The 27992-nt window shown below is 35.6% G+C and overlaps 1 protein-coding gene across 4 annotated transcripts in view; it reads left to right on the top strand.

The window, feature by feature from the left end:
• The window catches only part of Ppp2r3a (protein phosphatase 2 regulatory subunit B''alpha), a 164568-nt gene that overhangs the window by 37546 nt on the left and 99030 nt on the right, over positions 1 to 27992 (top strand). For 3 of the 4 annotated variants that reach the window (XM_047564958.1, XM_047564957.1, XM_047564959.1), the window contains 2 exons: positions 5634 to 8055; positions 23121 to 23387. In XM_047564958.1, coding sequence (XP_047420914.1) covers positions 6067 to 8055; positions 23121 to 23387 — 2256 coding nt within the window. In that variant the 5' untranslated portion in view covers positions 5634 to 6066. Of the gene's footprint in view, positions 1 to 5633; positions 8056 to 19120; positions 19572 to 23120; positions 23388 to 27992 lie in introns of those variants that run through there. The other variant, XM_047564960.1, reaches the window with a different exon arrangement.

The raw sequence follows: 27992 nt of genomic DNA, 5'->3' as shown, positions 1-27992 counted from the left end.
AGGAACCTGGAAATTCCACCAGAAAACTTTTAGAACTCATAAGTAAATTTAGTAAAGTAGCAGGTTACAAGATCAATGCTCATAAATCCAATGCTTTTTTTATACATAAGTGATGAATCTTCAGAAAGAGAAATTAGGAAAACTACCCCATTCACAATAGCATCGAAAAAAATAAAATACTTGGGAATCAGTCTCACAAAAGAGGTGAAAGACCTCTACAATGAAAACTACAGAACACTAAAGAAAGAAATTAAAGAAACCTTAGAAGATGGAAAGATCTCCCATGTTCTTGGATAGGCAGAATTAATATTGTCAAAATGGCCATACTACCTAAAGTGCTATACAGATTCAATGCAATTCCAATTAAAATCCCAATGATGTACCTTACAGAAATAGAGCAAGCAATTATGAAATTCATCTGGAAGAATAAAAAACCCAGAATAGCTAAAGCAATCCTCAGTAGAAAGAGCGAAGCAGGGGGTATCACAATACCAGATCTTCAACTCTATTACAAAGCAATAGTAACAAAAATAGACAGGTAGATCAATGGTACAGAATAGAGGACATGGACACAAACCCAAATAAATACAATTTTCTCATACTAGACAAAGGGGTCAAAAATATGCAATGGAGAAAAGATAGCCTCTTCAACAAATGGTGCTGGGAAAACTGGAAAACCATATGCAACAGAATGAAATTAAACCCCTATCTCTCACCCTGCACAAAACTCAATTCAAAATGGATCAAGGACCTTGGAATCAGACCAGAGACCCTGCATCTTATAGAAGAAAAAGTAGGTTCAAATCTTCAACTTGTTGGCTTAGGATCAGATTTCCTTAACAGGACTCCCATAGCATGAGAAATAAAAGCAAGAATCAACAACTGGGATAGATTCAAACTAAAAAGCTTTCTCTCAGCAAAGGAAACTATCAGTAATGTGAAGAGAGAGCCTACAGAGTGGGAGAATATCTTTGCCACTCATACTTCAGATAGAGCACTAATTTCCAGAATCTATAAAGAACTCAAAAAACTACACCAAGAATACAAATAATCCAATCAACAAATGGGCTAAGGAAATGAACAGACACTTCACAGAAGAAGATATACAGGAAATCAACAGATATATGAAAAAATGTTCAACATCTCTAGTAATAAGAGAAATGCAAATCAAAACACCCTAAGATTCCATCTCACCCCAATTAGAATGGCGATTATCAAGAACACAAGCAACAGTAGGTGTTGGACAGGATGTGGGGAAAAGGTACACTCATACATTGCTGGTGGGGTTGCAAATTAGTGCAGCCACTCTGGAAAGCAGTATGGAGATTCCTCAGAAAGCTTGGAATGGAACCACCATTTGACCCAGCTATCCCACTCCTTGGCCTATACCCAAAGGACTTAAAATCAGCATACTGCAGAGATACAGCCACATCAATGTTCATTGCTGCTCAGTTCATAATAGCCAGACTGTGGAACTAACCTAGATGTCCTTCAATTGATGAATGGATAAAGAAACTGTGGCATATATATACAATGGAATATTACTCCGCCATAAAGAATGATAAAATTATGGCATTTGCAGGCAAATGGGTGAAACTGGAGAATGTCATGCTAAGTGAGATAAGCCAATCTCAATAAACTAAAGGACGAATGATTTCGCTGATAAGCAAATGAGGACATATAATGGGGGGTGGGAGGGGTTAGTGTTAGGGTTAGGTTTAGGGTTAGGGTTAAGGAGGGTGGTAAGAATGGAGGAAGGAAGAACTGTATAGAGGGAAAAGAGGGGTGGGAGGGGGGAGGAGAAGGGAATAAAATAACAGAATGAATCAAACAACATTACCATATGTAAATTTATATTACACAAATGGTATGCCTTGACTCCATGTACAAACAGAGAAACAACATGTATCCCATTTGTTTACAATTAAAAAAAAAAAAAAAAAAAAACACTGGGGATTAACTCAATGGTAAAGCACCCCTGGGTTCAATTCCAAGTAGCTCTGTCCGCAAGAAAAAGATTTCACAGTTTAAAAGCTTCTTAAAATAAATAAATAAAACTTAGTTCTTAAGTTGCCTTCGGCACATTAAAAGTGACCCCATGTGGCTAATGATAGCCATACAAGGTAGTGTAGATGAATATTTCTATCAACTCAGGAAGTTTTATTGGACAGTGTATGTTCTATTTCACATTCCAATATAATCTGAATGCTTTCTTGTACTTTCTGTTATGATACCTTATTAACCAGTTGTTTTGGCTTAGGAAAATATTTCACCTCTTTACTTTCTGAAATTTCAGAGAAAAAGACTTGTTATGTCAGTTTAAGAATTTATCTGATACATGTTTAATGCATAATTGGATATTTAAAATTTTCAACACTCATGTATTTTGCTTCTGGACCAGTTTGTATTAGGAAGTAGTCCTAATATCTCTCATATAGTTATCCTACTATACTTTCTCAGTATTATCCTTTGTGTTTATTTTCCCTTTTATCCTTACCCAAAAGCTCTTTAAAATTTTTATATTTCTAAAAAAGGTGCTGTTTCTTCCCTGTGTTCTAGGTGTACATCTTTTGAAAACATGATTCCTTCATTGCCATATTCTCATCTTTTGTTCCATAATATTTTTTCCTCTTTGTCTTCTTTGTATTTTTACCTCAGAATTACTGGGTACCTCCTTTATTATGGAACTTCTTTCTTCTTCAACTTCATCCATCCTGAGTATATCTAGTTTTATAGTTTTATATAAGCCACCACCTGAGATTTAAAGACAAGGAAGTGGAGGAATGGATAATAGTTCAAGATCCATTCACATAACAACAAAGTTAAGACACTAAGAAATAGATGAATACAGTGTGACCCAGCTGAAGAAAACCACAAAGACAGAGGTAAACAAATATTAGATTAAGATTTTTATCTTTTTGGATAGAAAGTCTGAATATTATAATGATGTCAATGTTCCTTCAAAATAATCCATAAATTTATTGCAATTGTAATCAAGTTCCAGTAGGATTTGTCTTGAAATTGACAGTTCAACAATTTATCTGTAAGATCATGGAAGACCATTTAGAGAGTTAAAAAGAATCATAATTAGGGAAAGGGAGCATTGCCCGGGGTAGTAGAACTTAATAAGGCAACAGTAATGTAGTAGTGTAGTACTGGCACAAAAACAGTTATCACTGGATCCAAGGAATAGCAATTAGTTTAACTAGTAAAAGAATTCAACGCAAGATCCTTCATGAATTAATTTTATTCATTCATCATTTCTGTAATTCACAGATCCCTAATAGTAAATGTGTAAATGTCAAGAATAAACAATTTACCAAACAATATAAAAAGCAAAATAAAATTTTCTAGAATTAAAGAGATAAAATATAAAAATAATGAGGTTGTGTTTCTCATTAAATAGGTAAAGATTTTTATTGTCAAAACACCAATGCTGGTGATGGCACAGTAAAACTTACACTCTCTTTCATTGCTTTCATTGTCTCTTTCCTATCATTGCCTTATTGTGCCCTTTTGTTTTTTTTGTACTGGGGATGGAACTCAGGGGCACTCAGCCCCTGAGCCACATCCCCAGCCCTATTTTGTATTTTATTTAGAGACAGGGCCTAACTGAATTGTTTAGTGCCTCACGGTTGTTGAGGCTGGCTTTGAATTTTTGATCCTCTTGCCTCAGCCTCCCAAGCTATTGGGATTGCAGGTGTGCTCCAATGCACGTGGCCTCTTTATTTCGCCATTCTTGTTTCAACAGTGTTGCACATTCTGTCCTTGAGTAAATCATGTTGGCTGTACCTTTGAAAAAATACAGCACCCAAACATCTTCACTGTGAGTTATTCTGGTCCAAGCCCCCCAAACTTCTTTCCTGGATCATTACAGTAGTGCTAAACTTGTTTCCCTCCTTCTTGCTTCTCTGCATCTTTCAACACAGCAGCCAAAACTCACCAACTTAAAATGTAAGTCTGATTATGTCATTCCTCTACTCAGTTAGCCATCATTTGTTTCCTGATTCTCTCAGAGTTAAGGCCAATTTCATTATAGTGATCTACAGACCCTGTATGATACAGACTTCCACTTTTCCTGTCTGACTTTTATGTCCCACCCTGTCCCCCTTGCTTTCTCAGCTCCAACAACTTTGGTCTCCTTCTAGTAAATGAAGCATGTCCCACCTCAGAGCTTTTGTACTTACAGTTATTCTGCCTGAGATGGATTTACCTGATAATACCTCCTTGACCTGCTCCCTGTCTTCTTTCAAGTCTCTGTTCAAGATGTCAATGAGGGCTGGGGTTGTGGCTCATTGGTGGACCCCTTGCCTCGAATGCATGGGGCACTGGGTTCAGTCCTCAGCACCACATAAATAAAATAAAGACCTTGTGTCCATCTACAACTAAAAAACTAAAAAATAAAAAAAGAGATGTCAGTGAGGTCTTTCTTAACTTCTCTTTATAAAATAGCACCTTCCAACTATACTTTTCCCTGCTTAATTTTTCTCCATAACATATCAACACAAATAAGTTGTATGCCTAGTTACATGTTATTTTTCTTTTTCCAACTAGATTGTCAGCTCTATGAAGACAGAGACTTTGTTTTATTGACTGCCATATCACTTAGAGCCTGGTAGATAGTAGGCACTTAGTATTTGTTGATTGAATGGGTACCTCAATAAAATCGTTATGGAAAGCAACTGTAACATGTTCTGAAAGCCTTTTTTTTTTTTAATGTAGGAGAATGATTAAGTTCTATCCACTTAATGAAGAGAGAGAAATATCTGTTTTGGACAGGGTCTGAGGAGCTAGGAAACTAAAAAAGCACAATTATTAAATTATTAGATGTGTTAATACAAGCACACATGTGCAACAGCTACTGACACTGATGGTTACCAAACCTCAAGAACAGTATTGAAGGCTGCTTTTTCTAAAGAAAAAATGATAGAATAATTTCCAAGTACAAAGGAAGTTTCAAAATCATGAACAGACACTATGTATTGGCAGTCTTTGATTAGACTAGGTTGATGGAAGCAAAAGGTTAATACAGGGGAATAATAGAAAATACAGTTATAGGTGGATGAGAATAGATGGTAAAGGGCTTGAAAGTAAAAGAGATAGAACTTGCCGGGCACTGTGGCACATGCTTGTAATTCCAGTGGCTTGGGAGGCTGAGCAGGAGGATCTTAAGTTCAAAGCCAATCTCAGCAATGGCAAGGCACTAAGCAACTTAATGAGACCCTGTTTCTAAATAAAATACAAAATAGGGCTGGGGATGTGGCTCAGGGGCTGAGTGCCCCTGAGTTCAATCCCTGGTACCCCCCACCAAAAAATGTATAAATTATTGAGCTTTGAAGGACAAGAAAACTGTCCAAAGCTGAGGTTAGTGACATGTAAGGAAGCGTAGAGAGTGGGATAAGGAATATCAACGGGAAGGCAGATGCAACAGAGCAGAGTTGAGGTAATCCTGTTCTAGGTAGTAAAGAGGGAAGAGGGTGACAAAGGCCTATATTGAACATCAGCAGTCAGTGAAGTGGTAGAGAATAGGGCTTAGTGATTAACTGCATATGGAATGCAAAGAAAGAGGAAATAAATGTTCTTGTATTAAGAAATCACATTTCCTTTTTAATTGTTTTCTTCTTTTATTATAGGTTTCTCTATACAGAAAATGGATTATTTAAACCTTTGGCGAACGCAATTATCACAATACTTCTACACTCCCAACTAAGATTTATGAGAGTAAATTTATGACAATAAATTTTCTCATTATGGAACTGCTGAAGAACTAAAAGAAGATATTCTTTCATAAAAACAATATTATCATATTACTAAATAAAACTAAAAAGCACAATTATTAAATTATTAGACTTGTTAATACAAGCACACATGTGCAACAGCTACTGACACTGATGGTTACCAAACCTCAAATTTAAAGGGTTCCCCTTCGTGGGAAAACTCATATAGTTGCAAGAAACCACTGAACATTGTCATTAAATATATTTTCAGCTGAGTGTCATTTAGAAGAATTTTCTTGTAATAAGTTCTAAAACGTTCCAAGCCCCACCACTAAGTGGATTTGGTATTATGGCAGCAACTTACAGACTTGTGGTTAGTACTGTGAACCACTATAGCAGTGTGGTGATAGACCGACGTTTTGAACAAGCTATACATTATTGCACTGGAACCTGCCACACCTTCACACATGGAGTTGACTGCATTGTGGTACACCATAGTGTTTGTGCAGACCTCTTACACATCCCTGTGTCTCAGTTCAAAGATGCAGATCTGAACTCTGTGTTTCTACCCCATGAAAATGGGCTTTCCTCCGCTGAAGGTGACTATTCACATCAGGCCCTCCCAGGCATACCCAGAGTCAAGAAAGCATCCACATTTCAGAATACCTGTAACTTAAAAGACATTGCCGGAGAAGCAATCAGTTTTGCCAGTGGGAAAATAAAAGAATTTTCCCTTGAAAAACTCAAAAACTCTAACCATGCAGCTTACAAAAAGGGAAGAAAAGTTAAGTCTGACTCATTTAATAGGAGATCAGTTGACTTTGACTTACTCTGTGGTCATTATAACAATGATGGGACCTCCCCATCCTTCGGTTTACTCCGGAGTTCCTCAGTTGAGGAAAAATCTTTGTCCCATAGAAACTCACTTGATGCAAACCTGACTTCCATGTTTTTTCAGAACTTCTCTGAAGAAGACCTGGTTACTCAGATTTTGGAAAAACATAAGATAGATTCTTTTTCTTCTGGAACAGACATAAAAATGTGCTTGGACATTTTACTGAAATGCTCTGAAGATTTGAAAAAATGCACAGATATCATAAAACAGTGCATAAAGAAAAAGTCAGAAGATAACATTAATGAAGGAAGTGGTAGTGACACAATTTCTAGCTCCGAAACTGTCTATATGAATGTAATGACCAGGTTAGCATCTTATCTGAAAAAGTTACCATTTGAATTCATGCAGTCTGGGAATAACGAGGCCATAGATTTCACAGAACTGGTCAATAATATGCCTACCTTACAACTGACTCCCTTTTCCCCAATATATGGCTCTGAACAGCCTCCTAAATATGAAGATGTTGTCCAGCTCTCAACCCCTGATTCTGCACAATTTCATACTCTTGAATTGCAAGATGATAAGCATAACTCTAGGATAACAGACACTATAAAAACCATTCCAAACACAAATTCCTTATATAGCTTGGAAGTAAATGATCCCAGAACTATAAAAACTGTCCAGCTTCAATCACTGTCATTAACCATGAACCCTTTAGAGAATGTTTCTCCTGGTGACGTAATGGAAACTCTTTATATTGAAGAAGAGTCAGATGGAAAGAAGGCATTATTAGATAAAGGACAAAGGACAGAGAATGGTACCAGTCAGGAATTGTTAAAGGTAAATGAACATAGAGCAGAATTTTCAGACAGTGGTACTCATCTTCAAAAATGCCCTGCATCAATGCAAAATGAAATTGGCAAGATATTTGAGAAACCAATTGTTCATCTACCTGAGGAAGATCCCAAATCAAAAGTTCCAAAAGTGGAAGCAGACCAGAGAGATTTTGTGAACCCTAATAGTCAGGAAGAGATAGATAAACTGTTAATGGATTTGGAATCATTTTCACAGAAAATGGAGACCTCTTTAAGACAGCCACTTGCCAAAGGTAAAAACTCCAGTTCTCTAAATATTCATAGTCATTTGACTGGTCAAATCTCTGTAGATCTTGAGCCTAAATCTAAAGTGTCTTCACCTGTGGAAAGAGTCTCACCTTCCTGTCTCACAAGGATTATTGAAAACAATGGACACAAAATAGAAGAAGAGGATAGAGCCCTCTTACTACGAATCCTGGAAAGCATTGAAGACTTTGCTCAAGAACTAGTTGAATGTAAATCAGGCAGAGGGAGTCTATCACAAGAAAAGGAAATGATGCAGATTCTACAGGAAACCTTGACGAATTCCTCCCAGACCAATTCATCAGTCTGTAGAAGTCCTGTTAGTGATAAAGCCAAAGACACTACTTCAGTGGTTTTGATTCAGCAGACACCAGAGGTGATCAAGGTAAGATTCAACAATCTTGAGTGCTGAGAAGTCTCCAAAGAAGTGTTTTAGTGTTTGCAAATTTTAGAAACAAAAACTTTTTGTTTACTGTTTCATTTTGTATACTAAGAATGATCTTACTCGGTTCAGTAAGTAAAAAACAAAGACTTTACAGTGAAGCAGTCTGGCTTCAGCTGCCCTCTGTATGCTTCATCTTCTTTGATGCAAATCCATGACCAAAGAAGTATCTTCTTATATATAGTAGAAATAGTGAGGATCAAGACAATATATGTGAAGCGTAAGCATTGTAGCATAAGGCTTATACAAAGTAGGCATTTAACAGTCCTTCTCCTTCCCAGTCAACCAACAAATCAGTCCTTATTCATGCCTTTGTAGACTCCTATAAAGTGCAGAGTAGGGTACAAGAGAGGACATGACTCTTAAAGAACTTAAAATCTGGTTGGGGAGACAAAACTAACATTCCTGAAACAATACATGAACATGTATCTGAAAGTATTATTAGTGCATAGATCTTCAAAAAAGGTTAAGGTTAGAGTATATGAAATTTGCTTCCCCATGCAAGTGATAATAAATATTCATCTAGAATCACAAAAGTATTTTCAAAAGAGTTTGAATCTATCCTGATACTGATAACCCAGAAAAGCAATTATCTGCCCACTTATATGTATATGTCTCTTTAGAAGATTATTCCTTGTTCATTTCAAAAGTCTATAGGTTAGCAGAGGGCTCTTTGTCACTTCATTCAAGGACCCAGGCTGATAGAGGATCCATATTCTTACTGTTTCTCCATTTCCCTATCTGGGATATGTGATTTATGAGTTCACTGGAGCATAGGGAAGAAAGGGATGATTTTTATTTTTTAACTATCTCATCCCAGACATGGCACTGTTCACTTCAGCTCTTACTCCAGGTCTTCCAACCAAAAACCTGGGAACATACAGAAACACTTAAGACTATTTGGTAAGGATTATCTCTACCACATGTTGACATGTGTGGATTCACAGACATAAAGCCAAATTAACAAAAACAAGTTGTAAAATAACAAGTTATTTTGAGATAGGTGCATTTGTGTAAAAAAGTATAAAGAAACACATGGATACACCAAATACAATTTTTAAAACAGTGGTTAAACCTGGGTAAGGAAAAGATGCAACCAAAGAAGGGTGTGTCAGGGGACCTCAGAAGTATTTGTGATGTTCTCTTTCATAATCTGGGTAGTATAACCATAAGTATTTTGTTGTAATATTTATGCCTTTTGTATATTCTTTGATGTTGCATAGTAAATTTTTAAAAATTGAGTATTAGAGGTAGCATATATGTGACCAAATTAAAAATCAAGTTATATATTATTTTAGCCTTCTCATTAAAAATTTCATTTGAGCAGGAAAAAGGGCATATTGTGATCAGATGGATGACTTTTACTCAGTATGTTTTCTGCATATTTTTAGTTGCCAGTGACATTTAAGTTTAAAACAATGCATACCTTAAGTTGTTAAATGATGATTTGGGTCTAAATATCCTCAGGTATTCACTGAGCATTTCTGTAAAATCTCTGAGTCTCATTTGTGTTTTCACAAATTTTAATCTTTTTAATTAACTTAGGTCATCACAGAAAGCAAAACTGAAGGAATTACAAACATTAAAAAATCCTTTCATATTCACAGGCAATATTAATGTGCTTAATATTTTATAAGGAAAAGAAAATATCTGGTTAGCAACCCCCAAATGATAATAATGTCCTAAGAGCTACCAGTTGTTATGAGCTAAAGCATGCTAAGACATGTAGATATATGTCACTCATTTCCCCATAATAATCTGTCCATGAAAATAAAAATGTCCCACCTTCTTGGGTGACCTATTCCACATCTTCATAATCAATAACCAGAAATTTCTGTTGTGATACAGCATTTTGAATTTTATTCAACCCTCTTCCCCCATTATCTCCTGTGAAAGAAGGAGATAGCTGGGGAGTAGGTCCCCATTGATATCCCTAATCTAAGTCTCGCTACTAAAAATGCCACACTGAAATCTACACGAGCTTCCCAGTTTTTTACAACTACAGACTGAAACTAGAATCTTATGAATATGCTGTCTCTCAACATTCTTTTAAGTGAGTTCCAACATAATAGAATAACATTTGAAAAGATTTCTGCTTGATAAAGATTGAAAAAATTATTAATTAAAAGCTAATTTTAAAGAGAAAGGTAGGGACTAAGGCTGTAACTCAGTGGTAGAGCACCTGCCTAGCATGTGTGAGGTACTGGGTTCAATCCTCAGCACCACATAAAAATAAATAAATAAAATAAAGGTATTCTCTCCATCTACAACTAAAAATTTTAAAAGAGAGAGAAAGGCAATATAAGATGTTTCATTCAGGCAAGTACTTAATGCAAAAAGGCAAATCATTCTTTCTGGATTCAGTTGCCTCTCCTTTTTCTTTTAATCTTCTCATGAAATGTTTTATTGTTGTTGTTGTAGATGGACATGATACCTTTATTTTATTTATTTTTATGTGGTGCTGAGTATCCAACCTAGAACCTCACACATGCTAAGCAAGCAAGCACTCCCCCACTGAGCTACAGCCCCAGCCCTCATTAAATGTCTTTAAATCAGGAGCTGACAGACTTTCTGTGAAAGACTAAGCAGTAAGTATTTTAGTCTTTGTGTGCAGCAAATCTTCTTTGTATTTTTTCTCTCTTTTTTTCTTTTTAACAATTATTTAAAAATGTAAAACTGGCCTTAGCTCCAAGACTGAACAGAAATAGACAGTGGGCCAGATTTGGCCCATGGACTGTAGTTTGTCAACATTTGTTAAAGCAAATGGAAAAGTGTGATGAATGATATAAAAAGCACTCTTCTCACCTACCACATAGTTTTTATCTGATCGTAATGTTTCGCCATATTTGTTTTAGATCTCGACTTTAGTGTTTTCATTATCATTACTGTTACAGTTTTTTAAAAAATCTCATACATAGTTGAAATCACTAGTCTACCTGTCAATCCTCTTCTTTTTCCAGAAGTAGCTACTATCCTGGAGGTGTTGATCTCCTACAGGTTTTTATACAATATTGTTTTTCCTGGTTTTTATCCTTATATAGAGAGTGAACAAAGAGTAATAAGAAATAAAATGGAAGAGGTAAGTTAAGGCCAATTTATGAATGACCTCATATACTATGCTAAAGAATTTATCTTTAAGGAGGGTGGGAAGCCAAAGAAGGCTTTTAAGCAGAAGAGTCCCACAGTGTGATATATTTTTAAAGAATAGCCAATTTTAAACTAAGGCTTATTTTTTTCTTTTTGGACAGCTGAAAATTTACCACTTGTTCAAACATTTTAATTAATAGGGCATGCAGGCAGTACTTCTTATTAATTTTTTTTTAGTTGTCAACAGACCTTTATTTTATTTATTTATATGCGGTGCTGAGAATCAAACCCAGTGCCTCACAATGATAGAAGCAAGCACTCTACCATTGTGCTAAGACCCCCGCCCTGCAGGCAGTACTTCTAAATGACATTGATGATTATTCCTAAGAAAAAAGGTTGACTTGATAGTATTATATGTCATTAATAATTTAATATGTATTTCAAAATAATTTCCTGAGAGTAAGCAGTGTTTGTTGTTCAAATATAATTGAAATTCAAACTTGTACTGGGAAAGAGAGCCAAATAGAAAATTCTAGGAAGATTCTGAGAAATTGCAAAAAGGATATTGGCCTGGGTCAGAAGTCACAGTATGGTCCCATGAGCCAAATCCTGCCAGCTACTGACAGGTCCACAGCCACACCTACCCACATGACCTGTGACTACTTCTGTGTTCTATCTGCAAAACTGAGTAGGAACAACAGAGATCCCAAAGTCTAAAATTCTTACTATCTGGCCATTTATATCAAAAGTTTACTGACTCCTGTTCTAAATATTATTGCTCTGTAGATCAGCAAAGCAGACTTTTGATAAGACTATTTTGTTAAAGGTATTAGAAATCTTGGATATATCACAAAATTTTAATAGCAAAAAACAACAGCAATTCAAATAGTGAACTAATAGACAGAAAATGGCATTTGCTGCAGTCCCAATAGCCAGGCGAGGTGGCACACACCTGTAAACCCAGACACTCAGGAGACTGAGGCGTGAGGAGAGTAAATTCCAGACCAGCCTCAACAACTTAGGGATATACTGTCTCAAAATTTTTTAGAAAGGGAGGAGTGGAGACATATACTCACTAGTAGAGCACCCCTAGGTTCATCCCTAGTACTGAGAGAGAAAAAAAAAAAAAGTAAATAAGGCTAGGTGCAGTGGTATATATTTGTAAGTCCCCATGTTTTAGTCAGCTTTTTAGCTGCTGTGACCAAAAGACCTGACAAGAACAATTTTAGAGGAGGAAGTTTGTTGTTCACAGTTTCAGAGATCTTAGTTCATTAGATGATGAACCCCATAGCTCTTACCAGGTAGCGGAGAGAGAGTGACTTCTCTCACCAAGGACAAAATATATACCCCAAAGTCATGTCCCAAAGACCTACCTCCTCCAGCCACACCTTAATTGCGTAGGGTTACCACCCAGTTAATCCCTATCAGGGGATTAATGCACTAATTAGATTAAAACTCTCATAACCCAATCATTTCACCTCTAAACTTTCTTGCATTGTCTCACACATGAACTTTTGGGGGACACCTAATATTTAAACCCTAACACCCAGCAACTCTGGAGACTGAAGCAAGGGATGACTTTTTCAAATTATATAAGTCCAGAGTAAATCTTTCATAAAGGATTCTGACCCTACCTGTTCTCTCTCTTCCTTAGTCACCATTAATCTCTTGACTTTTCCACTTACACCAACTTCTTTTTCATCCTGTGTTTCAATTCCCTTTCCTTTTTTCTGTCTTTGCACAAAATGTCACGTTATCTCATGTATTGGTTAACAAATGAGTCTTCATACTGTACTTTTTTGCACAAAGCCTGCATGTGACAGGAGACAACCCTGTAGGTTCTAGACTAGCTAAGGCATGCAGAGGGGCCTGCAAGTAAGTCAAACACCAATAAGAGAACAGCTCATAGAGAAGGTGATATGGCTGAAGTCCAAAAGGATTTCATAATTACAAAATGAGTGAATTCTGAGGACATGTTTGACATGCAGAAAATGGAATAGTTTTAGAAAAATAATAAGATTCTATGCCAGTTTGTAATTCACATAATTAATGCTACCTTAATTCTGTTTTATTTTTATCAGCAGATGGAATTAGTCATTTTTAATCTGTTTTTAGATTTACAGGGCAATAGCATGTTAATAATCATATTAAAATAATAAACCCTAACTACCCTTAAAATTATTTATTTTTACTTAATTTTAGTGAAAACAAAAACACAGGTAAAAACTTCTGTTTCTACAATCAAAAGACTTGCAGGGAGGGCAGATTCTTCAAGGAAGAATTTAAAGTAAATTGAGAACATTACTTTTTATAAAAACTATAGTATTCAAGTCTAGTGAAACCTGATAGCTTTCAACTAAGAAAAAAACATATTTAGATTAGTAAAAAGTGAAAGCACCCAGAAACCACTTCAGACACAGGAACTCATGCAATAGATTTTATTAAGCAGATGGGGGGTTGGGGGAAATGAAAGAAAGAATGTACACAAGCACGAGTGAGGGAGAGAGAAAGAGAGTGGTAGTGTAACTATTCTTAAGTAGTCAAATTTCACAGGCTAATAACAGACCAATGACTGCCAGGAATGTTCACAGGCTGACAAGTGGACCAATAACTGGATGGGATGTTCACAGACTGACAATCTGGGTTGTAAAATGGTGTGGGGGCGGGGGCAGAATACTGGCAGCAAGCTGAGCCAATAAAAAGTCCAATTAAAATCTTAATATTTTTAAAGAAAAGCTTTCTTAAGATTAAAAAGTAAAACTATTTTCAACATTTTGACAAGTAGAGAGAGACTTCAGTTGGACCTGTTTTAGTAGGGTGGTAAAGATCATTTATAGTTAATACAGTATTTATGCTTAGTTCACTACTATATCCTAAAAATCTAGACCAGTTACTGGCACTTAGTGGATGCTCAGTAGATATTTGTTAATAATTGTCACTTTTATAGGACTTATATTTGTATATTTCAGTTGTGTTTAGATTTTTCCTTATAAAACAACATCATCCTTTTGTAAGAAGAAAAAATAACAAAAGTATTTTTTTCTAAGATACCCAGGAAATTCCACTATTTCAACCAGGATTGAACTCCTAAAACTAGGCCTTTCCTAATACGACCCTCTTCAGAAATTGGATAAAATTAACTGTGTAAACTGATTACTTCACAAGCTTAATTTTGCAACACTTTGCAATTTCACAACTTCATAAAACTGAGAGACAGATTCAGACCTTGAATCAAGAGTCCTACCATTTCTCCTGAGGTTACCACCAAGCAGTAACTAATTAAGACTAGATCTTATGGGTAGTTTTGTCACCCATTCTCACGGATCAGCTTTCAGAGAACACAGATGAGGTGTTGGAATCCAAGAGGCATACTTCCATCAGCTGTTGTATTTCAAGCATTGTAATGCTCATTAACATCAGGATATCTTTGACCATCAGTTCAGCCTTCTGTTTTGATATCTGTGAATCCAACTTTTACCCAAAATTATTGAGAAATCATTCTTATTCATGCCCCCCTCACCATTAACATGTCAATGAAGTAGAAACCCTTCATTCCTTCCAACTTGCTGTGAAACTTATTTTATTTATAGTCCAAAATTGAATTCTTATCTCTCTAATGAGCCATCTCCAACTGAAGTAATTTCTCAAGGAGAAAGGGAAGAAGAAAAGCAGACTAAGAAGGATGGAGAACTCCAGAAAAATAGAAATTACAGGAATCTTAAGATTTATGATACCTAATAATTTTAGGCTCTTCATTCTCTTTTGCTTCCTTAGATCCTTGATGTATATGTACCCCAACTATCTAGAAGACTAAAAGGCAAAAATATTAGATTTGAGGGAGGGTTCTGTTATTAGTCATGGCATGTATTCTATCATTTGGAGGCAATTGAAACAAGACAAAAAATGCGTATTAGATTTCCTCTATAATACATCTATCTTCCTGTTTTGCTGCATCCAGTGAGGGTAAGACTAGAAGATAGACTAAGAACAAAAACCACAGATAACCATCACTGTCTGACCTCTTTCCCCCACTCCAGCATTTTATTATTTAAAAATTAAATAACATTTATAACAGAATAAGCCATGTATTTAGTGATGAAAAAAAAACACCAAGTTAAAGCATAAAGGAGAACAATGTTGAATTTTAAGATTAAGAACAATCCTTTGGGCATGATGACTTAGACCTGTAATCCCAGCAATTTGAAAGACTGGGGAAGGGAGATCACAAATTCAAAGCCAGCCTTGACAATGTAGTGAGACCCTAAACAACTTAAAGCATCAAAAAAATTAAAAAAATAAAAAAAAGTTCTGTGGATATGGTTCAGTGACTAAGTGCCCCTGGGTTCAATCCCTGTTACCAAAAAAAAAAAAAAAAAGATTAAGAGTAACCTACCCCCCCCCCAAAAAAAAAAGAGTAACCTACCAGAGCCAGGCTTGGTAACACATGTCTATAATCCCAGTGATTCAGGAGGCTGAGATAGGAGGATTATAGCAAATTCAAGGACAGCCTAGGCAACCTAGGGAGACCCTCAACAACTTAGACCCTGTCTCAAATTCTTAAAAAATTAAAAATAAAAGAGTAATCAATTAGTTTGTAATCAATTTCTTAAAGTCTGTATGGGTGCTGGGGATCGAACCCAGGGCCTTGTGCTTACAAGGCAAGCACTCTACCGACAGAGCTATCTCCCCAGCCCCCTACCTTTTTAACTATTCAACCAGTTAGAACTATAAGAGAGAATTTTTTAAATTGAGATGTCATTCACTTAGCATAAAATTTGTCCTTTTAATACACAGTTTAGTAGTATTTAGTGTATCCAACAAGGTTGTGCAACCATCAGCACTAATTCTGAAACATTTTCTACACCCCCAAAAGAAACCCATATTCATTAGCAGTCAGTCCCCATTCTCCACTACTCATAGCCCTTTGTGACCATAGTGTACTTCCTATCTCTATCAATTTGCTAATTATCATGTTTCATATAATTGAGATCGTGTAATATATGACCTTTTGCAACTGACTTCTTTCATGTAACATAATGTTTTCAAGGTTTGCCATATTATAGCATACACCAGGATATTCCTTTTTATGGCTCAATAATATTGCATTGTTTGGACTTCCCTGTGTTCGTCCTTTCCTTTTGTTTATTTTTACATGATATTTGGGTGTTCCCATTTTTTGGCTATTATGAATAATGTGGTGATGAACATTCATGTATAAGTATTCATCAGAATAGAAAAATGCTTTTGACAGCATTTCTAAGTTTTTCTAGAATAGCCAGCTTCCTTTTATAAATTAGAAGTAGCCTTCTGATATACTAGAGGTACAGTAAGGAAGACAAAAAACTACTTCTTTATCATCTTTCTATCTTTACACCTAGCCAAGTATCTGGCACTTAATAGATATGATCTCAGAAATATTTGAATATGAGTGAATGATTAGTAACTTGAACTTGTCTCATAGTTTTATATGCAATTGGAAAATAATTATCAAATTATAAAACAATACAAATATAATTTTACCAGAATATAATTGAGTCTAATAATCATTAGGGACTCATAAACTATATACTGCAAAATATGTATCTTAAACATTATATATGGTAAAATTTCATTTTAATTCAAAGCATTAATTTATTCACATATCACTTAAAGTAGGGTCAAGACTTTCCTTTGAGAATGAATCTCATAATTGAAGTTCTTTGACATCTTTCTGTAATAAATCACACTCAGTATACATTTATTGACTGATTTCCAGTTTTAGCTTCTTTAAAATAGGGAGGGAACTTAAAACAGTAATGAAGCAGTTTGAACATAGATACCTTCTAGAGTTTAGAATTTTTCTTTTATCCCACACTACACCTAGTTTTATAGCCAAAAAAAAAAAGTTTTAAGTACTTTCATTGAGTTGTTTTTTTATAGGTTTTTTTTTTTTTTTATTTCTTTGAAAACTATTCTTTTTTTCTACACTTACTTTCTTACTTAATGTGATTGGATCGTTTGTTTTTGGGGTTTTTTAACTGAGGACCAAACTCAGGGCCTTGTGGACTCCAGGCGAGCACTACCACTATTCAGTATCTCCAGCCCTTTGAGTTGAATTTTTACTGTAAAAAATGCAACCAACATAAACAGATTGGGGACAGACACAACAACTGACTCTTAATAAACAGTCAACTTAACTACTAAGGTTAGAAATACAGGGGCATAACAGAAAGTGAACCATTAGCATGTATCAGTGTGTTGGGGAATTAGTTATTCTGTCTTACAGAAGAAATGGAAAACTGGCTAATCTAGAGACTTAAGATCATTTAAAGGTGATTCTCCAGTATTTGATTAGGTACTGTATATGTGTATGTATAAAATTAAGAATTATAAGTAAGGGGAACTAAGTAATCAGGGAAAACTTCATTTTAAAAAGGTGGAATTTGAGTTGGATTTTTTTTTTTTAAATGTGGTGTTGAGGATCCAGCCCAGTGCCTCACACGTGCTAGGCAATCGCTCTACCTCTGAGCCACAACCCCAACCCTTTGAGTTGGATTTTGAAAGATGGTTAGAATGTGCATTTGAGGAAAGAGAATGTTCTCAGAAGGGGAATGAAAATTCATTCCTCTGAAGCCACAGATTGGTGATGGAAAGAAGAGGAAGGAATAAACACAACAACATTTGGTTTAATTGACTAAGCAGTAAGTCATAAGTCTAAAGACCTAGTTGCATTCCTAACAGATTTTTTTGTTATTTTAATTTGGAGAAATAATAGGCAGGAATAGAAGAAAAAGATATGGGAGAGCTATCAGTCTTAAAAAGTTAACGTGTTAACAGTGAAATAGAAATAGAAAATGAGGAAGGGCCAGGTCAAAGCATAGAACCAGTGGTTTTTCAGTTGTAATCCTCTTTCAAACTACTAGTACCTGAAAGCTATCAGGTAAGATTTTGTGTAAGCTGAAGATTCCACAGCTTCAAAAAGAAAAAAAAAAAAAAAACTTTTTAAACCACAAGTTCAGACATGTAAGTCCAATGTACACATTATAAAGAATTGTCAGAATGTCTTGAAATGAGTGGGAAAAGCTGACTTAACATTGCAGGAAGCAGTGGAAAATCAAATAATTTAATGACCACTAAATTAGATAGTAAAAAGGATTGTAAGCTACTTTTTGTTTCTGTATCCTATGATATTCATTCTATATTTTCTAGAACTAGAATTTAATAACTGATTTGATGATAGGATTGATTAAAAATAAGTATCGAAATTTAAAACAATACTTGATTGACTTGTAAATAATGAGATGAGTCCAATATTTAAAATATGATAAGATTATTAAATAGGTATTTTTAAAATCTGAGATGATTCCTTTAAAACTCCTCAAAAGAAAAAGTCTCATAAATTCAGGATGTACTGTGTCATTACTGTTTGGTATCTTTTTAAACTTTATTTTAGCTAGATTTCACTTATTCATATGTGTCATATATCATCTATCATATCTTGTGGTCTTCAGTTATTACACTTTCTTAAATAATACTTTTGACAATACATTTTCAAAATATATCCATAATCACTTCAAAAAAAAAGTAGGTTTGATGATGAGTCTTCTGCTTTAATTTTTTTTAGTCTGAGATCAACAAATCTCTTTGCAGATTACCCTTTAAGAGTAAACATTTCTTTCTCCACATTTTGATGAGAGAGGCCTGTTCTTTTTTACATAAAATATTAAGTAGCAAAAGCAAAAATGTTCTACACGTTATTGTTTTTTTTTTCTCTCCCTCTCTCTAGTTTCAGGATAAACTGCTTTGTGTGGATTGACACCTCACATACTCTGAGTTTAAGAAGTTAGCATTATCTGAGAAGTTGCTATTTTTAGGTCCAGCTGTAATGTTTCTAACTTTGGTACTTGGAGTAGTGGGTGCTTCCTTTCCCAGAAGGCTCTGTATTCTCAATATGTGCAAGTCGATTTGACATAAAGCTACCTACAAGGAGCAAGAGGCCCTTTTGCAGCCTGTGTTTTTCACTTGAAAATTATGAGCAGGTATTGGGAGCGTCAGGTTGTATTTGGGAATCAGCTACATGTCAGGACAAGCATGAATTGTGGTCCCTGGAAGCTGGGAGAGCACAATGCTTGAATTTAATTTATTTGGGAGATAAGAAGAAAAAAAATACCTTTCTACCTGACAAGATTGACAGCTTATTAAATCTGACTATCTTCAGAAGTGTGCTGCACAGTTGCGAAGTAAACGTCCATTTTTCAAAGATGATGATCAAGGAAACATCTTTACGAAGGGACCCGGATTTAAGGGGAGAGTTAGCTTTCCTGGCAAGGGGCTGTGATTTTGTTCTCCCGTCACGGTTTAAGAAGCGGCTGAAGTCGTTTCAGCAAACACAGGTTTGAAACTTGGGTGTTTCTTTTAAGATATTTTTATTACTAATAAAACCACCCAGTGAACTAACTCGCAAATAATTTTATAACTCACTTGTATCTTGATATTAGATCAAGGAATTAATCTGTGTCCTCTATTCAGCTATTTGCAGAAAGCTATTTGTAGAGGGATTCCAACAGGTTTAAAAATAGACCTTCTGGACCTAGAGTACAGTACTCACATTTTTCTCTTGTAGAGAGAGAATCCAGTTTTAGAGACAATAAATACAACTTAACAAATATTTTATAATTTAGCCAGAAAAATATAGAATCTTTAGTAGAAATCTTTGATAAAGTAGAATTTGCGTTGAAAGCCTTATTTGCACTTTCAATCAGTAGACTGTATTTAACTCACTTGTATCTGTAATGAATGTTTGCTTTTAAAAAAATGAAGATTGATCCTGGTAATACTTTTTAAATGCAGAATTACTCTTATGTATAGACAACTGTGTACATGTGTAATACACTGTGTAGATAGATAATAATGAAGGGTGGATTCCGGTTGTGAAAAAGTGTTTTCCCTAAGCAAGCTGTGAGACTGAGTGATTTTCTGCCTGTGATGTCTATTTTGCAGAGTTTCTGCTTTCTTGATTACAACCTTAGGGCCAGTGTCTCACTACACAAGTTGCCTAACATTGCATACAATGCAAAGCAAGGTCTACTCAAATGCTGGCCTTCCAAATTCCATCTAGAAACTGTACTTTCATCATTAATCGGACCCCGAATAATTTCAAATTATTTGGATGAACTATGTGAAATTCCTTTTTTTTTTCTTTTGTAGGTCAAAAATAGACAAAATACTGGAAATTCTCCAGTGACATAATAGTATAAGAACCCTATTTAGAACAACTGTCTAAATGATACTGTGTTTATAGGAAAAGACTAAGATGGAAAATTGAAATTCTTTACCTGGCTTTTTTTTTTTTTTTTTTTGCTCCTATATTGACTGAAAAGCTTTATTCAAATGAGCAGTTGTCAAATTTGCCAGTAAATCTGTCAAAATTTATATTACTAGTTTTTATTCTACAATGTTTGTAAAGTGTCAGTTTTATTACCCTACTTTAAGGTTTAAATTATGTGTATCCTATTGAACTCAATCGAAAATAAATGGATATACCCAAAAGTTCAAGATAATGCATTTTATCTATATCATTTTCCTTTTAACTATTATTTTATTAAATATTAAATTAGCCAGTGAATTAGTAAATACTTGCCTATCAGTGAGTTGCTCTGTGTTAAGAAATATGCAATGAAAGGTGAAATAGAACAGTATATAATCAAATATTTTTCCATTAAAATAAAAGCTTTGACAACCAGTGTTTGCTCTGAATGTCACTTACTCTGTTAAAGCAAGAGCATAGAGTTAACATTGGAGATTTTGCTCCAAACCTTTCCCCATTAGTATGTGTTCATCCCCACTGGCACCCCTGGTCTTAATTCTTATGGCTGTAATTGCCCTGAAATCATCCATAACTACCTTAGATATCAAACCATGGAAAGCAAACATTTTGGGGAAAAATTTTTTAATGATTGAACACACATGGTCTCTCAACCATTCCCTGCTTAAAATAATGGAAGGGAAATGAAACTGATATAAATGACCAAGGTAAAGCCTTGAAGAAAGATCTGTGCCTTATTTTAGAATTTTAAGAATACTTTGTACTATTACTGACTCATCAAACTATGTAATAATATTGATAGATTCAGCATTAAGCAGAGAGAAAATTTTACTTAGAATAGATTATCAATTTGTTTAGTCAGAACTGGTTTGTAAACTTTAAATTGAATTGTAAATGGAAATGATTATTTATGATTGAATCTGAAGACTATGCCAAATTATGCATAATCTTTTGAGAACTCCCACCTTTGGCTTTGTCACTCATTTTATTTATTAATTTATTTTTATTCTTCCAGATATTGCTATTTTTATTTTCTAATATTTTTACAGACTGTATTTTGATTCGTTGTACACAAATGGGGTACAACTTTTCATTTCTGTGGTTGTACACGATGTAGATTCACATCATGTGTAATCGTACATGTACATAGGGTAATGATGTCTGTCTCAGTGCACCATCTTTCCTACCCCCACCCCACGCTCTTCCCATGATCTCCCACTCGTTTTCTTTCATGAGGGTAGATCTGTGCCTGGCACTGTCTTGAACCTTTTACTCACATTACATTCTATAATTTCCTTCAGTCCTCACAACAGTGTTCCAAGGTATAGGGGTTATAATTTGTTTTATTACTGAAACTTTACCAAGTAACTTCTCGGAAGACACAGTAAACCATCACTGTTTTCTGTTGAGTGTTTCATTGGCACTGTTTCCCTCTATGCTGTTTCTTCCTTGCCTATTGCTTATTATAGAATTGTTGTTCAAACTTTAGGGGTAGCATTAGGCTAATTTAAGGAAGAAGAACATTAGAGCAATACTTTGTGATCTGTGAATTTAAAATAAACTTAGCCAGTCAATAGCCATGTCTGTGTTTCATACTTTATGTAGTGTCTCATATGGTGCCATGCTTATGAGCCTCAATAAATGATTTGCTTACTAATTAAGAGTAAAATTAAAACTCTAAAAGTCTTTATGGAATCCTTTTTTTACTTTTTCTACGAGGAATCTCAGAATTCAAAAATAAACTCCTACCTGAGTAATGATGTACTCTTTCCTTCCCTTTTCCCTCAGTCTTGAGTTATCTCCATCTCCTAATTGCTTCCACACCACCTTTTCACTGTTCTTTTTAATATCACCTTATGGTACACTACATCAAATCCTTTTTGGAGAAAGGAAGGATATAAACTACAAATGAGTTATTTAACTATAAAGGGAGTCTGGTTATAATGAAATCAATGACCAAGGAACTTGTGTATTAATAATATACCAAAAATGAGATAAATACATATCTTGGGGAAAATGGCATGCCCCCTAATATGAAGTAAATGAACCATAACTAAAATGCTCTGATTTTCATAACAAATGTTTTTCTTAGCATCAGGAGTTGGTAGTGATTCTTCCTTAACAAAGTTGAACTAGAAAAGAAAGTAAAAGTAGCCCCTATACATACCCCAAGTGCATTTTAGATATGTGTGTTTAAAAAGAACTAGTCATTTCTGCCAATTGGAGGAGAGGCAGAAATTCACAGAAAGACCAAGAACAATCCTCAAAAAGAATTTACTAATCTAGTTCCCCCAGACTAGTAGTACACTTCAGAATCCTTACTGTATCAGCTGAGACTGCTCTTTGATTATTTTGAAATAATCTACCAAGTGATTGATGGGAAAATGTACTGTAGAATTTTTAAAACATAAATTATGTAAACTTGAGTAGTAATAAATAATGTATTCATTTATTTAATATGAAAAGCATTCTCTAGAGATATGTTTACCACCCTCGAGTAAAGTGAGTAATTGTGGTTTCTTGTATTTATAGACTACTTCCCTATTACTGGTGAGGACTCTCAAGAAATATATACAGTTTAGAATTTTTGTGTCTTATAATCACATTTTTCTTCCAGATTCAAAATAAACCAGAAAAGAAACCAGGAACACCACTTCCAGCTCCAACCACTTTTCCAAGTAGTCCCCAACCTCTCTCCCCTGTTCCTGCTGTGAATAATGTTGTGAATGCACCGTTGTCCATAAACATTCCACGGTTCTACTTTCCTGAAGGACTCCCAGATACCTGCATTAACCATGAACAGACTTTATGCAGAATTGAAACTGCTTTCATGGATATTGAAGATCAGAAAGCAGACATTCATGAAATGGGAAAAATTGCAAAGGTAATAACTACTAAATGATTAATTTAAGCAATTAATTTAGATTCCCCTTTCTCTTGTAGTCCCAGTGTCCTCCTCCTTATTGCCTCTTTGCTTTTTTGCATGTATAGGATTTTTTTCCATGTTGAAAAAAGTTATTTGATTCTATTAGATCTCTAGCTATAGTACTACCTCATGGAACTCTTCAGTTTGAAAGAAATCTTACTATTCCATTTCCATTTCCCATTGAATATAAGAATTCCTTCTAAGACATCACCAACTCATAAATACATTCTCTTCTTGAATGCTTTCAATGACTAGAAGCTCACTACCTTGCCAGTAACCCATTCCATATTAAATAGCTATGTTTGTTGGAAACATTTTCCTTATGTAGAATAGGAATTTCTTTTCTGTTCTCACCCATTGATCATTTCTCTACCCTGAAGCTGGGTAAGGAGCCATTAGGCCATCTCAACACTTGTCATTTTAGCCAGAAATAAATGAATGTGATACCAGGAAGCAAATCTTTTGTTCTTTCCAATATACCCAACTTCTTCTAATTTAAGATTTTAACCCCCTAATGTAGGACTACTGTGACTGGACTCTATACCCCTGCACTATTCCCAGAATAATATCAAACATGACTATCAGATTATAGTTGATAATACCATTCCTCAGCTCAGGAATGTTCGGGATTCTGACCCTCTCTGGAAGCTTTGTTTGGTTTAATTTCATTTTTATCACTCATGTATATTTAAAAGTCATATCATTAGCTCAGAACTCAGCAGTGGTTCTAGGCTGTGCTTCAAGAGGCTGAGGATTGCATGGAGGCAAGTAAGAGATCAAGTGGGAGTGCCCATGACCCCATGCAGACTTCCAATTGGAATAGTTCCCCAGCTTTCAGGAGGGCTGTTAAAGTTTGAAAAGTGCCACTCTTCAGGATAAAATCTTCTCTTTGTATTCCAAGACCTCCGAACTCAGTCCTCAGACCTCAGAGACCCTTTCCAAATCTACTGATGCTGTTTCCTACATGAACCTGACCCTATTGCCCACTCACAGTCATACCTCTACATTTGGACTCCTACAGCTCTCCCCTCCAAATGGGTTTCCACTCCTACCAGCCTCCCCAATACCCACTTTGAAGATCTGGCTTCCATTCTGACTTTTAAAAGAAGTTCCTACATTCTGTTCATGTTGATACTGAACCCAAGTCCATTTCTCACTGCTCAAAAGCCAGTACTTGGGAGATGAGAGTTGATGAGAAGGAAATCAGATTTATTCAGGACTAGTTCTAAGAAGATAGCAGGGCTATCATCCTGAAAACTCCATCTTAGTAAATTAAGGGATACAAGGGTTTTTAATGAAGAGGAAAGGAAGGTAGTGGGAAAAGGGACAAGAAAGCTTCATGCTGAATCACTCAATAACCATCTTTTTCATTCAGGGGATATTATCCTTTCTCTTTGGTTGGAATATTGTGATTACAAACAATCTTTTGTCTCCTGGGCCAATCCCTGTAAACTTTTAGGTAAACACATTATTTTCCTGCAAACTAAACATTATCCTTCTTTTAATTAATAGGATTAGTAAGTCCTTGTCCCACACACTTTGATGTTATTTGAACACCAGGTGTTCTAGGTTCTGACAAACTAAAGAAAGATTACTCATTACGACGTCTGGGAACCAACTTTTTTTTTCTCCTTGTCCTCTTTTCCTGCAATAGTTGACAGTAGTAGTTAATATCTCAGCCACTGAAAGGGGATTTTCTTTAGAATTTCAATGCTGGGCAAGGAGAAGAACAGAGTCATTTTACAAGGGACAGTTTTGCAAAGTAAAGCTAATGTTGAATAGGATGGTGAAAAACAAAATGGTATCGACATTATGTATTATAATGTCCTGCCCTGTTGCCTAACTCTGAGCTCACAGAGCATTTCTGTTGCTACTAAATGGTTAGTAAACAGAGGGATTCTAAAGGAATCAAACAGGAATTCTTTTTTTTTTTTTAATTATCTTTCTTTGCTGCCCATCCCAATCTTAGAACTTGATTTTGGATTCCTTAGATCAACAAACTCTTTCATTCCAAAATTAAGAATTTACCTGTTTCCACAGGGTTTTATTTATGAGGAAACTACAGTCCCACAAGTACTTGAAGTCAAAGAACTAGTTCTTGTCAGGAGAGTTTTTATAAACTTTGGAAAAGGAAAGCACTGTAACCTACATAAGCTTTAGATAAGAGGAGTGGGATAATAAGAAGCAAGGAAGGCTATGGGATGAATTTTGGTCCATAAGGAGAAGTACCTGTTGCTTCTGGATTGGTTGGGATGAACAGGAAAGTTTAAATGTAAATGAAGGTCCCTTACTTCTTCCCCTTCATTTGTTGGCCTTTGCAATAAAATTTAGAACATCTTAGAGTTTTTCTTTTATCACATGTCAACTTTGTAAATGCCAAATAGGTTTTTCTAGAATGGGAACAATTTCTGTGAAAGAGACAGAAGGTGTCATGGAATACTTCAGGTAGGCAGATAAGGAAAAGTTGTCCATACTAAGACATAGTAGTTCTCTGGTGTGGAGCAGGGTTATTACATCTGGAGAGCCCATCCAGGTGATCAGTGCCTCTCTTTCACAGACCTGCAGCTCATCCTGTCTTGAATAGAGAGTCCACTGGTGTAACCCTCTGCCTCTGACTATTCCCAACCTCTGTTGAGGAACCCTGCTCTCCCTGTGCCTCCACATCCTCCTGGTATGGCCCTCTGTACTGTAGTAGTCCTGCCTCTTTCCATAGCTACCTAGCATGCCACAGATTGAATGATAAGAAGGCAGAAAGCCTGTAAACTCTATGAAAGTCAAGGGAGGTATAGAAAAGAGTGCAGTCAAGCAAGGGAGTAGGTCCTTGGGTGGTAGGGAGCCAAAAGAAGGACTTTGCCAGTTATATGTGGTGAAGGAGTGTGCATACGTGGCATTAGGGAAAACTGTTGGTGTTGAAGCAGACAACATGGAGTTACATAACAGTTTAATGTTGGTCATGTGGCATAATAGCAATTCTTTGTATATATGACTGATTAACTTTCCTGAGTTATACTTGATGATAGCCCTAAATTCCATTCATGGGTGCCAAATCTTTGTGTTCATTGTTTTTAACCTTAGATGTCAGTTCAGATAGCAAAGTAAACTGTCCCTATCTTTAGAAAGTTAAAACTAGCATTGCATATAAAAATGAAGCCATGTGTAAAATGACCTCAAAATGTGTCATGAGCATATTGATTTAATTTTTATTGTTGTACCAGCTCATTTTATTAAATTTTACCTCTTTATTCTTAAAACTATTTATTTTAAAACTGATTTAGTTATGTCTTCCAGCTAGGCTGTTTTTATTCAATACAGCTTTTACTTAGCTATCAATCTGTTAGTACACACTAGTCATCCTTATCTTCAACCATCTTTCATTATAGTGCCAGGAGGCAGCAAACTCTGTCTCCAGCACTTGCTGCCCATGAACTTACAATAAGTTCCTGTAGAAAAAGGGAGAGGAAAGGCAGGCTTTAAGGCGCAAGGAAGGAACAGATCATCAAAGCAACAAGTGAATGTATGTATTTATGGATTCGTATAGTTTTTAAAGCTATTCGAAAGGTGAACTTGAGTTTGCAACCAAATCTTAGTGGTGTTTAAGTGTAGCTAGAAAGACTGGGATCTGGTTTTTAAGTGCAGAGAAAATTGTGTTTATGAAATCTGTGTCTGTTAATGCAGTTTACCCTCTTGATCTTAGACCGCAGACAGCCCTAGAGAGCTAATGTCATGTCTGGTTCCGTTCTTGGTGTGTAGTTTTTGTACTTTTTTCCCACAGCATTAAGGGAGATAGAGAAGAGAGAATGAACCAAAATGGGATAAAAGCAGTGTGGAAACAAAAACTGAGCAACTGAAAGAAAAGCATTTGTGAGAGATTAGGCCAGGGGATTCATCACTTAGCTTTATCCTCTAGAAGAAAGTTGAAAAAAAAAAAAAAAAAAAAGTAAGACTCTTGAACCATGTAAATCTCCCCAACTCCTCTCTTCTGACTGATGTATCACTATCTTGACCCCCTATGCCTGTGGCCTGTAAGGCAGCTATTCTGCACCTGAATTTCTTCTTCTGCAGAATGGGATAAAACTACCTTCCCTCTTCTACATGGGATCATGTGAGGACCTAATGAATAATAGGCATGAGATATTTTAAAATGTTGAAAGAACAGTACAAATATTGGGTAGTCATCTCCCGTTTATATCCCTTGACAGCCTTGTTTTCAGGTTGTTGTTTTATTTTGTTTTGTTTTGTTTTTGGAGTAAGGACTGAATCCAGGTGTGCACATCCCTAGTCCTTTTTTACATCCCCAGTTTATTTTAAGACAGGGTCTCGCTGTGAACTTGTGATCTTCCTGCCTCAGCCTCCCAAGTCACTGGGATTATAGGTGTGTGCCACCTTTGATTTCAGTTCTTCATGTTGTGCCATTCTTGGATCAAATTGTAGGTGTTAGTCAAGTTTTCTTTGCTCAAGTGACTTCGATTTCCATATTGACTCTCACTTCCTCTAAACCTGAGTTTCCTAAATCTATTTTCTGTATCTCCCTGTATGTTTCTACTTGTCATCCATTTTCTTACT

Source organism: Sciurus carolinensis, chromosome 9 (assembly GCF_902686445.1).
Source record: "Sciurus carolinensis chromosome 9, mSciCar1.2, whole genome shotgun sequence".
In the NCBI taxonomy this organism is placed as follows: domain Eukaryota; kingdom Metazoa; phylum Chordata; class Mammalia; order Rodentia; family Sciuridae; genus Sciurus; species Sciurus carolinensis.
The sequence above is the reverse complement of the archived record's forward strand: the minus strand, read 5'-3'. Positions and strand labels throughout refer to the sequence as shown.